The sequence below is a fragment of the Lepidochelys kempii genome, chromosome 2 (genome assembly GCF_965140265.1).
Source record: "Lepidochelys kempii isolate rLepKem1 chromosome 2, rLepKem1.hap2, whole genome shotgun sequence".
Taxonomy (NCBI): Eukaryota; Metazoa; Chordata; order Testudines; family Cheloniidae; genus Lepidochelys; species Lepidochelys kempii.
The window spans coordinates 190,018,400-190,031,836 of record NC_133257.1 but is presented as its reverse complement, the minus strand read 5'-3'; the positions used below and the strand labels follow the sequence as shown (position 1 = coordinate 190,031,836).

Below are 13,437 nucleotides of genomic sequence, written 5' to 3'. Positions count from 1 at the left end.
CATGGATTGTCTGCAAAGTATGGTTTTCAGGGACCTAAATGAACAGCCTTATAAATTCAGCTGACTGCTGCATTTTCCCCCATTAGTATTATTGTGTAGGGCTGACTATGTGGTTGACACACTGAAACACAAAAATAAAATCATTCCCTGCCCTGCAGAGCATAGTCTAAAAGTTCTTACCACAGATATCTATAAGATTCAGTAGCCATCCAAACTTCAAAACCGATTCTCTTCCTTCTCGTAAATGTATTCACTGCTTATCCTCTCTTTTAGCCATAGAGCTTGAACTGGGCAACACGGATATGAACCAATTCTGACTAAGGAGCGGCAATTATTTTTTTGTGGTTTGATTAACATATCAGTTAAGATGCCTATTAGTTTTTAAGACAGTTCTTTGGCAGCTAACTCATGTATAAATGAGATTATCAAATTAAAGATACAATGGAACTTGTTTATACTGAACTCAGCTATAGGGACAGTCATACTTAATAGATACAGGCCCAAGACACAGAGGGGCAGATCCTCATTTGGAACAAATCAGCTGGGCACCATTGACTTTAATGAAGCTATGCTGATTTACATCTGCTGATGATCTGGCCCAAGGTTTAACTTTGAATCCAGAACTGAGCTGCCCCAGAGTTCATAGGTTGTTTGGCTCTGGGATCTTGGTTCAGCTCATTATAAAGAGAGGGGCTGGATGCAAAGTTTGGATCCAAACATAACCAAAGTTGGGGGGGTGTTTGGATCTGGACTTTTGGTTCCGCCCCAGCTCTCGTTCGTTGTGAAGTAGAATGAAAGTCCCTAATTATTTCACTGTGTTACAACATGGCAAACTGCAAATCTAGATATCGTGAAGCTGTCTGGTGAAAAAAAGGACTTCACAAAGGGTCTGATCCTGATCCCCTTGAAGTCAACAGCGGGTTCACTGGGGTTCGACTGGGTGCTATAAAAGGTCCCCACTGAATATGTGAGGACTGTGAAGTCTCTGATACCACCCCAGTTTATCTAACATAAGATGCAAACAAAGGGGTTGTTAATAAAAGCATAGCTGGGAGGTATAAAATTAATTCCCTGAATAATACGGATTATTGCTCAGTGTTCATTTCAACGTCTTTGCAAGTAACTGGGCAGATTGCATTCATTTTCATTGCTGAGCAGAGCCCATTGCAAGGAATGTTAATACTGGAGATTAAATGCCAAATAATAGATATTTATGTAAATATTTTGGCTTGCTGTTAAAACCAGGAAAGGCTTCTCAAAAATCTGTTTTTGACTTCGTCAGCAGGTCTTTCTGAGGTGATCTCAAAGTCAAAGGTAGGGGCTTTTTCCAGGAGAAACCTGCAGTGACACATACCCCCTTCAAGTACCATATGGTACTAATGAGCCACCCCACTATAACAGAATCTCTCTGTTCCTCCCCGTCTTTGCCCTCTGCAAGGAACCAAGTCTGCTTGTCTGTCTTCCCCTTTGCAAAGACCTTGTCTGTTTCACGCGCACAGTGGGGAGTGAGCACATCAATTGTTCCTCTCTGATGATCTATAAATGCCCAAGTGCAATTTATGGCATTTAAATGTAGGATCCAGGGCACTTGATCCAGCCTGCAAGTTCACATACTCACCTCACCCCCATTAGTTACAATTAAGAACTAGGGTGAATCAGGGATCTGTACCATGCCAATCCTAAACAAAGGCATTCAAAGCTGACTCGGTAAAAGCGTGTAAGAGTGAGGGACTCCAGTTAAGGAACTTCAGTGCTTCTGGTTTCAACCGAAACCCAATTAACTGATGTAGCTTAATTCTTTAAACTTCCAAGCCTTGTTGAGATATCCTTTTGTACCCCGTTTTTTGCAGGGTAGGCTCAGCTATCTCAGTGGCATCTTGCTGGTCAGCAGCTCACACTTGTAAGTGCATGTTCCCTCTGCTACTGCTTCTTCTGGTGCTGCACAGATCACATCCTGTGAGGGGCTGATCTCTCCCAATTCCTGTGGACTTTAATGGGAGTTGTGGGTACTCAGTATCTCTCAGACAATGTGATTCAAGAAACTAAGTAAGGCTTTGTCAGCAAAATAAGATGTCAATCAATGTAAGACTCACATTATGTTGGGTTATGATGGGGAGAAGGAAACTGACCAAACTGGGGATAGTGATTGCTTCCAGTGGCTTCCCCAATGGTCTTTCTGGGCTAGAGCTCCATCTGATCCAGGTAAATGCATACTGGAGATGTATCCACCTGTTCCCCCATCTATAATACCTAAAGTGTCTCTTCCATTGTCAGTGTAATTATATTCCTGATGTTCAAAGTTTATACAGGGAAAGTAATGTATTTAATGCCACGTGATTGCCACCTCAAAACCGATATGCAGAGGCATCACATGCTATCTTTATTTGCAGGCTAGAATGGTGATGCATCAGCCATCTGATTATGCCAGTAACTCATCGATGCACTTAAAGGCATGACCGTAGTAGGTCCTGGAGAGCTCACCACCATTCTTTCCCCTTACATACAGTGGTTGGATAAACCGAGGTTGGTTCAGCATGCAGTGATGATGCCACAGTAGCTTTAAAATCCCTACAGCTCCGCACAGAACCAAATTATTTTACTAGCAGGACAATTAGAGTTACCAACTCACAGTACTTGAAAACAACAGGCCTTCTTGTACCAAGAGCTACACAAATCCTCTTCCAGGTTGGGGCTGAGAGCACACGAGCAAACTAAGCACTTGGCAAAATTTTGGCTAATTGCTTTGCTCTTTAATCTGCTGCTTTTTCTAATACCCATTACCTTGTGAACAGAGCAACATTCTATGGGCCTGATCCAAAGCCCATTCAAGTCAACGGGCAAGACTCCTTTTAACGTCAGTGGACTTTGGATCAGGCCCTATAGAAATAAAAACGTGTAACTACTTCAGCAACATCCGCTACAGTGTTGGTCTTTGATCTTTTGCCAGTTTTCACAATTTTTTGAGCCTTCTGCCCCCTGGAGAGTATGATATTCCCTTGCCTCAATCACATACATCAGCAGTAACAGGGACTGCACGTACAGTGACACAGTATCCTGTTAGTCTTTCAGAACACAGGGCTGGATTTAAGAATTAGGGCCCAGAGGACAAAGGAACAGGGGGGCGGGCAGGGTGCAAAGGTACAGCCTGGCATGGAGTTTCAGCAGTTTCCCTGGGGGGTGGGGAATAGAAGCAGCACAGGAGCTGGAAATCAGAAGCATGGGTTAGACCTGGAGGGTGAGCGGGATGCAAGGGTGGAGGTGGCAGAGCAGGGCTGGACTAGAGGATCCAGGCCAACCATATAATGTCCTTTTGGTGGCTCACAAAATCCAACACCCCTGGGTTTAACAGAATTTATGTGTAGAAAGAGAATCTAACCTGTTTTGTGGGTATTTTGGGATTAGACTATTTCACTGTTTCTCCTTTTTCATTTTTCTGCAGTGTTACCCGCCCTTTTCTTTATTTCCTTCTTCCTCACCCACCTTTTTCCTCTGTGTTCCGCTCACTCCCTTCTGACTCGGGTTCTTTCAGGTGCTCCCCTCCCCCATGTCCTCGCTGCCAGAACACCGGAGCCAAACCCAGCCCGAACTATGGTGACAGCCCAACTCCATCGCTCGAGCCTTTCTCTAATTTGTATTGGGTTTCACTGTAATTTAAAAGCCACTTAAAGCCCTTTGGATTTCCTTTTTAGGGTCAATACATGCGGAGCTATCTATCACTAATCTCACCTCATTAGTCACAAATGTGCATTCAGTTCACGACATCAGAATGGGCAAATCAGTTCAGACAGAAGCAAGAATTCACCCTGTGGCTGCTAATTGTGTGTCACCTTTGCCAGCAACATAGTTAGTACATGGCTGTTCGCCTGTGAGCAGGCCACAGTGATTTTATTTTGCTCTGTGTACAGGACCCCGTGTCTATGGAATTGGATTGGCCAGTCTTCCTTCCTTCCAGGTCTGCACAGTAGGACAAACCAAGAGTACAGTTTCCTATCGGCTATTGGCATTGCTCTGTGTGCATGTCCTCCAGGCAGCCGAGCCCCTGCGGAGGAACTACGGGGTAGCTGCAGTACAAATACTGGGAGGCATTGTGTTAGGTGTGGATGTGCAAATTTAGCTGGCACATGTGAAAAAAGTTGTGGTGTACACATAAGTCAGCCATGGGGCAGACCCACAGGTCTTGTTGCAAACTGTCAGATCCCTAGTGACTTCAGTAGAGCTATGGCCATTTACACCAGCTGAGGTTCTGTCCCCATGTGGTTTTTTTAACCAGGTCAGATGAAGGTGGTACCACCTACTTATGAAAACACAGTTTATTTATTATGTAGATAGGCCCTCAGGCTCACGATCCTTTGAGGGTTTTTCCTTACCTCTCTTCAGTGCTGCACTCCTTGGCCCTTTAAGAGCAATGAATGTGAAATAAACCTCTCCCCCTCATCACCTCCCTCATTACCCTTAACAGCTTGGGTAGCAATTAGTTACACTTTAATAGCTGTGGTCTTGTACTGCTCAAAGTGAACAACTGTGACATTCTCTCATTGGCCAGGGCTAGACAAGGAAATGTTTAGCAAAAATATCCCAGGGTTGCCAAGTATCAGTAACAATGCACCAGTGTAGACAAGGTCACACAGTGTTGTATAGTGATTGTTCAGATGAATCTTGGATGTGGTGTGAGCCACATTCCCAGCTGGAGACTGGGCCCAGTGCTGAGATGTGGCTTGAGTCTAGATAGTCTCACGTTTGCCCACGTGCTTTCCTGGTGTCACACCCTCACATTGCTGCTGACTGGCATCAACACTGAGGTATATCAAATGTATTTGATCAAATGTGACGCTTCCACCTCCTAATGAGATGACAACACAGTTAGGGTTTTGTTGCATCAGTCACGCTGGTGACACTGCCCGAAGCAGCAGGTGCTGCTGGGATCCTAAAACAGCACTCGTCAGCAATATACTGTCGTCTGAAAGACAACTGTTTGGCCCAAGAGCCCTCGTGTAGCAATTACAGGCTAATCATCAAGGGCAGAGAATGTGTTGACTCTCATTATGGACTAGCTTCAGCTGTTCCATAGCTTGTCACTTTGACCACTAGTTTATGGCTGCACAAGCAGCAGGCATTGCATACAACGGTGAATGGAAGAGCATACCAAGGTGTACATGCATGGATGTGGTACATGACTAGGTGTGCATGTCTGGCGCTGTATGCGTTCCAGTTCACATCATTAGTGGTGAGCCAGCTAATGACAGAGCAGTGTTATTAAAACTGTATTTGACGTCTCAAAAGTAATAGCTCATTTCTCTCATTTGCTTGTTAAATGCTTTCTTTTGTTTCTCCTACAGGGGGATTTTTAATCCCATATTTCATCATGTTAATTGTAGAAGGGATGCCTTTGCTATACCTGGAGTTGGCAGTGGGACAGCACATGCGCCGAGGGAGCATAGGCGCGTGGAAAATCATAAGCCCCTACCTCAGCGGGGTTGGTACGTTCTCAATTCGTGCACAGGGTTACTTTTAACTCCCAGCTGACTTTTGGGGCTTCCTATGATTTTGTATTAAATGTAATTTAGAGCAGGAAAGGGACAGGAATTGGGGTATTTATGGGATATAAAATGAAATGGGCAAGATACATTGACCATACAAATGAAATCAGTTTTGATCAAAGTCATGGATCCCTGGGTAATTAGCAAAAAGAGCTGTGCTAAAGTATGTGCAATGAACTTTAGTTTCCCCCAGAGCACAGGTCATAATTCTTATCATACTTCACATGTATATAGCACCCTATGTATTGAGAATCTCAGAGCACTTGGCAATCATTATATAATTAAGCTTCATAATACTTCCATAAAGTAGGCAAATATTATCCAGAGTTTCTAAACAGTGAGCACAGAGAGGTTAAGCTTCCCTGACCACTGCTGCCTCCCACCTAGATGCAGCACTGGCTGAACAACCTGTGAGGAGCTGAGAGTGGCCATCAACTCTAAAAAGAGTACATTGTTTTGCTGCTGGGTCACAATACAACATTTCAGCCACTTCCTTCCATGTCACTGTCTTATACTGTAAGATGGTGATGTATAGCAAAGCCTGAAATGACTTCTCACATCTGTAGCACCTCCCAGGCCCTGTGCTATTTAACATTTTTATCAATGATCTGGAAGAAAATATAAAATCAGCACTGACAAGTTTGCAGATGACACAAAGATTGGCGTAGTGGTAAATAATGAAGAGGACAGGTTGGATTGCTTGATAAGCTGGGTGCAAGCAAATCATATGTATTTTAATACAGCTAAATTTAGATGTATAGATCTAGGAACAAAGAATGAAGGCCATACTTACAGGAGGGGGGACTCTAGTCTGGGAAGCAGGGACTCTGAAAAAGATTTGGGGGTCATGATGGATAATCAGCTGAACATGAGCTCCCAGTGTGACACTGTGGCCAAAAGGGCTAATGCGATCTTTGAATGCATAAACAGACTAATCTTGAGTAGGAGAAGAGAGGTTATTTTACCTTTGTATTTGGCACTGGTGCAACTCCTAATGGTATACTGTGTCCAGTTCTGGAGTCCACAATTCAAGAAGGATGTTTCAGCAGTTGGAGAGGGTTCAGGGAAGAGCCACGAGAATGATGAAAGAATTAGAACACACTTCTAATAGTGCTAGACTCAAGGAGCTCCATCTATTTAGCTTGACAAATGTGTAGGTTAAGTGGTGACTTAATCACAGTCTATAAATACTTACGCTGGGAACAAATATTTGATAATGAGCTCTTCCATCGAGCAGACAAAGGTATAACATGATCCAGTGGCTGGAAGTTGAAGCTAGACAAATTCAGACTGGAAGTAAGGTGTACATATTTAACAGTGAGGGTAACTAATCATTGGGACAATTTCCCAAGGGCAATGGTGGATTCTCCATCACTGGCAACTTTTAAATCAAGATTGAAGGTTTTTCTGAAAGATCTGCTCTAGGAATTATTTTGGGGAAGTTTTATGGCCTGAGTTATACAGGAGGGCAGACTGGATGAACACAATGGTCCCTTCTGTCTGAATCTCTGAATCTATTAAGCCAAGGATCAGTAAAGCACTTTACAAGCATGAATAAATCATACTTCATGACATGCCTGTGAGGCAGGGAAGGATTGTCTCCATTTTGCAGAAACCGAACCATGGAAAGTCAGTGGCAGAACCCAGCACCAGACCCCAGATCTCCAGACTGCCTGTTTGGTGCTTTAACAACAAGATCATCCTCCTGACAAGCTTAACAAAATACATCACAGCAACAAAACAATGCACCAATTTATTACTCTCATCCCTCAACCAAGGCCAGTAACTGCACGAATCCATCTAAAAAAGCCTAAATGGCCCTTCTAGCCTAAACTACCGCCAGTTCATTTGAATGCGAATTGTTCAAAAATGGCGTTGAATATTCACCATAAGTGACCAAAGTTCAGGCTCAACTCCTGCATGCCCTTGAAAGAAGAGAGATTTCAAAAGAGTGCAGTAAAACAATAAATATGTAACTGTTGTTTGTGTGCAGAAAGGGCTTACAGCACTCTTCCTAGATATCAGGTAAAACAGCTTGGCATTGCTTCCACAAAGGTGTCTTGCAAAGGGTCTAGCCCTAGAATGAAGAGCTCCATCTTTTACCTGATATTTGATTTATATTTGTGCAGCTCCTGTTGGCCGCAGGTCCCCGTTCCCAGCCAGTGGGAGCTGCAGGGGTGGTGCTTGCAGGCAGGAGCGGAGCGCGGAGACCCCTGCTCCCCCCCAGGGACTGCAGGGGTATGCTGGCCGCTTCTGGGAGTGGCGTGGGGCCAGGGTAGGCAGGAAGTCTGCCTTAGCCCCACTGTGCCACCAGACTTTTAGTGGCTGGAGATCACAATCAACTGCCAGGGGCTCCAGGATTGACGAGTCGATCGCGATCTACCGGTTGGTGACCACTAACAGAGTGTAGGGATTTTGTCACTGATTTGCATGGAAGTGGGATAATTCCTTTCAATTGTGAAACTCTGGTAAATGCTGCTGACTCTGTCTCCTAATCCACAGCATGAAGAAACCGTCCTAGCTCGTTTGGCAAAAATAAGGGCCATGTACCAGTCAGGGGTCTCAGATTCCATCCACACACCAAGTTTTAACTGAGTTTGTAATCTTGAAGTGGCCTGATTGGCTCTAAACATGCCTTTTTTTATCCTCCTGCCACATGGTTAATCAGGCAGGTAGTAAGCAGAGCAGCTTACACTAAAGTGAACATATGTCCCACTATTCCCCTGACAGTTCCGGATTTTCACATGTCCTGGTGTTCTAGGAATATTTTTGGGACACCTGAATTGTCCCAATTTCTCATTTTATCAGTCAAAATGTTTGTTCAAGAGGTGTTGCTGTGTGCAGGAGAATTTACTGTGTGTTTATCAGAGACAGTGAGTCCAGGGGACTGAGACGTCAGTGTTTCATCGTGTTTAGAGTGAAGAGAAAGGAAGTGAGGGTTGGCACCAGCCAACTGCTCTTTGGCCGAAAGAAGGATAATGACACTTGTTCAGTATTTCAGGATAGGGTCACTTAGAACACAGTTACCAGGAAATAGCCCTGCATTTCAGGAAATGGCTCTGTCCAGCCAGAAGTTCACCGTAGCAATATCAGCAGACATTTTTTTTTTTGTGGTGACACACGTAGAGTCTGTCAGAAAACACTGCCCCCTTAGCTACCAGGGTTTCACCCCGACTAAAGGCACATTATTGTCTTCCCAGGAGAGGCTCAGAATGCTAGTTCTTTGCAGTGTGGACATCGAACCATAAGTCACTGGGTTGACTGGTCTCTTTGCCCCGAAGGCATTGCCACTTTCCCAATAGGACAGCTCTAGACCTTAGGCAGCTTGTATCTAGCTGGGCTCCAATTTTTCCAGCCTTCTTTTCCGAACCTTTATGTTTCATTGGTGATGGTGGTGGTCCTCCAGGAGAGCTAAGATGGCTGAAAAGTGTCCTTTTTAAATTCTGCAGTTTGATGGATAGCTAGTTTGCCCTTCCGCTGACTTTCCCTTTTCTCATCCTCAGGCATTGCCAGCGTGGTGGTGTCATTTTTCCTCTCCATGTACTATAACGTTATAAATGCCTGGGCGTTCTGGTACCTGTTCCATTCATTCCAGGTGAGTAGAAACACTGATGAGCTGCATTGCTAGACAGTGACCCAACTTCCTGCAGGGGTGGGCTGGGGCCAAAGTGCTTGGGAATTCTGAAAACATACCTGGCTTGTTTGGCAAAAGTACGATCCATTTACCAGGCAGGTGGCACTAGCCCAGAGGGAAATCTGATATGCGCAGAAGCGATATGAAAACTTAAATTCTGCAGATGCTGATGGGCAGTTAGCTAATAACCAGCACAACAACCTGACCACTGAATGGTCCCATTTAGAAGTGTGTTTATTTGAGTTGCTTATAGTCATCATCAGGCCATCCAGCTCTGCTCTGCCAACTTCAGAAGCCTGGTCTGGTTAAAGCTTGTTACCAGCAAACACTTTAAAAGTGTCTTAATTATGTCTCCAAAGGGGGACATGCTTTCACATCCTTGTGAGACCTTTGCTGATCTCTTGATCAACAAAATAAAGATAAAAGCTTTCTGCGATGAGCTATGTAGCTTCTCCCAGCAGCACAGAATGGGTGTTTCTGAGAGGAAGTAAATAAGGTTTCATGATGTATCATCTCTGGAGTTTCTGCAGGGGCTTAATAAAGGGGCTTTATTGGTGCACTGACATTTGAACTTGGATAGTGAGGTAATGATCAAGCTGAGTAGCCACTTCCCTATTTGCTTCGGCAGGACTTACAAATGCATAGGACTTGTCCAAAGACATCTGTGACGTGATTTTGTCTTTTACAATGTGCTTCATGTTTCAGAGTAGCAGCCGTGTTAGTCTGTATCCGCAAAAAGAACAGGAGGACTTGTGGCATCTTAGAGACTAACCAATTTATTTGAGCATAAGCTTTCGTGGGTGAAAGCCCACTTCATCGGATGCATGCAGTGGAAAATACAGTAGGAAGATATAGATATATACACATACACAGAGAACATGAAAAAATGGGGGTTCCCATAGCAACTCTTAACAAGACCAGTCGATTAAGGTGGGCTGTTATCAGCAGGAGAAAAAAACTTTTGTAGTGATAATCAGGATGGCCCATTTCAAACAGTTGACAAGAAGGTGTGAGTAACAGTATGGGGAAAATTAGCACGGGGAAATAGTTTTTAGTTAATATAATGACTCATCCACTCCCAGTCTTTATTCAAGCCTAATTTAATGGTGTCCAGTCTGCAGATTAATTCCAGTTCTTCAGTTTCTCATTGGAGTCTGTTTTTGAAGTTTTTTTGTTGAATAATTATGACTTTTAGGTCTGTAATTGAGTATCCAGGGAGGTTGAAGTGTTCTCCAAGTGGCTTTTGAATGTTATAATTCTTGTTGTCTGATTTGTGACCATTTATTCTTTTGCATAGAGGCTGTCCAGTTTGGCCAATGTACATGGCAGAGGGGCATTGCTGGCACATGATGGCATATATCACACTGGTAGATGTGCAGGTGAACAAGCCTCTAATGGTGTGGCTGATGTGATTAGGTCCTATGATGGTGTCCCTTGAATAGATATGTGGACAGAGCTGGCAACGGGCTTTGTTGCAAGGATAGGTTCCTGGGTTAGTGTTTTTGTTGTGCGGTTGTTAGTGAGTATTTGCTTCAGGTTGCGGGGGCTGTCTGTAAGCGATGACTGGCCTGTCTCCCAAGATCTTTGAGAGTGAGGGATCATCCTTCAGGATAGGTTGTAGATCCTTGATGATGCGCTGGAGAGGTTTTAGTTGGGGGCTGAAGGTGACGGCTAGTGGCATTCTGTTACTTTCTATGTTGAGCCTGTCCTGTAGCAGCTGACTTCTGGCTACTCTTCTGGTTCTGTCAATCTGTTTCTTCACTTCAGCAGGTGGGTATTGTAGTTGTAAGAACACTTGATAGAGATCTTGTAGGTGTTTGTCTCTGTCTGAGGGCTTGGAGCAAATGCTGTTGTATCTTAGAGCTTGGCTGTAGAGAATGGATCGTGTGGTGTGATGTGGATGAAAGCTGGAGGCATGTAGGGAAGTATGGCGGTCAGTAGGTTTCCGGTATAGGGTGGTGTTTATTAGCACTGTAGTGTCCAGGAAGTGGATCTCTTGTGTGGACTGGTCCAGGCTGAGGTTGATGGTGGGATGGAAATTGTTGAAATCATGGTGGAATTCCTCAAGGGCTTCTTTTCCATGGGTCCAGATGATGAAAATGTCATCAGTGTAGCGCAAGTAGAGTAGGGGCATTAGGGGACGAGAGTTGAGGAAGCATTGTTCTAAGTCAGCCATAAAAATGTTGGCATACTGTGGGGCCATGCGGGTACCCATCACAGTGCTGCTGATTTGAAGGTATACATTGTCCCCAAATGTGAAATAGTTGTGGGTGAGGACAAAGTCATAAAGTTCAGCCACCAGGTTTGTTATGACATTACCGGGGATACTGTTCCTGACGGCTTGTAGTCCATCTTTGAGTGGAATGTTGGTGTAGAGGGCTTCTACATCCATAGGGGCCACGATGGTGTTTTCAGGAAGATCACCGATGGATTGTAGTTTCCTCAGGAAGTCAGTGGTGTTTTGAAGATAGCTGGGATTGCTGGTAGAGTAGGGCCTAAGGAGGGAGTCTACATAACCAGACAATCCTGCTGTCAGGGTGCCAATGTCTGAGATGATGGAGCATCCAGGATTTCCAGGTGTATGGATCTTGGGTAGCAGATAGAATACCCCTGGTTGGAGTTCTAAGGGGGGTGCGTGTGCAGATTTGTTCTTGTGTTTTTTCAGGGAGTTTCTTGAGCAGATGGTGCAGTGAATAGGTGCATGAATAGGTCGGAATATGAACGAGAGGCTGCTAGGCAGCTCTCCAACACCACATTCACCCAATGAAATTAATAGGCAGCAGGTTTAAAATAAAGAATTTCTGCACATCACGCACAGTCAATCTGTGGAACTCTTTGCCAGAGATTTTGTGAAGACCAAGACTATAGCAGGGTTAAAAAAAAATTAGATAAATTAATGGAGGATAGGTCCATCAATGGCTATTAGCCAGGATGAATAGGGATGGTGCCAGAAGCTGGGAATGGGCCACAGGGGCTGGATCACTTGATGATTACCTGTTCTGTTCATTCCCTTTGAAGGATCTGGCATTCGCCACTGTCAGAAGCCAGAATACTGGGCTTGATGGACCATTGGTCTGACCCAGCATGGCCATTCTTATGTTCTTATATCAATAGTTCCGTAAGAAAATGGTAACAGACTCTGCCCTTTGGATTATGGTTCTCTCAGATGAATGCTATTTATTTCTGTGGGACTTAACATCCTAAGAACATTAGCATTCATAGGAATTTCCACAAATGACCGCAGCCCTTACTCCTGTGACTAGTCCCAGTACATCACTGGTATGAGCTGAAGAGAAGGAGATGATGAAAATGAAAGAACAACATCACTACATGTATGTCGGCTTCATGCTATTAGATATAAATATGTCAGCGAGGTTACTCATGGGAGTAAGAGCTGCAGGATCTGTCCCAGAGTCCCCATACATCTACAAGACAATACGCCACTGGCTTCCTTGCACTGTCACTTTGCACAATACCTTTTCTCTTCCCCACACGCCTCAGCAAGAACAGATTTAAAAATTTTATTAAGATGATGTTTAAAGAAAGTGAATGGTACAGAGTTGAAGCATAGAAGTTTCTTGTTATCAGGGAATAACATACAGATTATCAGGGGTGAGAAATTCGGTTTAGGTCAAATGGCATAAGGAATAAATAATCTGTAATTTTCCTGATTAGGGGTAAAAGGTTGACAGGTCAAAGTACAGACATTGATAAACTAAAGCTCTGAAAATCCCTGCAACATGCTTAACTTTTGCAACTTTTGCATTTGTTTGGCCCCCAAAGGATCCCTTGCCATGGGCCAGTTGTCCACTGAACAGTAACCACACTGGTTTTGACGAAGAATGTGCGAAGACCTCATCTACTCAGTACTTTTGGTACAGGAAAACCCTGAACATTTCACCATCCATTGAGGAGTATGGGAGCATCCAGTGGGAGCAAGCAGTATGCCTGATCCTGGCTTGGCTGGTGGTCTATCTGTGTATTCTGAGAGGAACAGAGTCTACTGGCAAGGTAAAAGGATTATATCTGTGGATTCAGAGTTAAACCATAATTAGAACTTGCAGAAACCAGCTTTAAGTGATGTTAACTGGAAAAAACCAAACAGGCTTTTTAAACCTGGCTCTAAACATGCATTTGTTTATCCACCTGCCACATGGCACTCAGGCTGACATTTAAAGGCTGATGAATGCATCCAATAGCTTGTACATTGGGAGAGCATTTGCATAACCTAATTGGTTCTAACCATTAGTTGGGTAATAAATCAGT

At 44.1% G+C, this 13,437-nt stretch overlaps 1 protein-coding gene across 4 annotated transcripts in view; it reads left to right on the top strand.

Annotated features, from left to right (window-relative positions):
• SLC6A20 (solute carrier family 6 member 20) overlaps positions 1–13,437 on the top strand; it is a 41,516-nt gene that overhangs the window by 6,675 nt on the left and 21,404 nt on the right. For 3 of the 4 annotated variants that reach the window (XM_073333158.1, XM_073333157.1, XM_073333155.1), the window contains 3 exons: positions 5,337–5,477; positions 9,041–9,132; positions 12,955–13,182. In XM_073333158.1, the coding sequence (XP_073189259.1) occupies positions 5,363–5,477; positions 9,041–9,132; positions 12,955–13,182 (435 nt within the window). In that variant the 5' untranslated portion in view covers positions 5,337–5,362. Of the gene's footprint in view, positions 1–2,858; positions 3,236–5,336; positions 5,478–9,040; positions 9,133–12,954; positions 13,183–13,437 lie in introns of those variants that run through there. The other variant, XM_073333156.1, reaches the window with a different exon arrangement.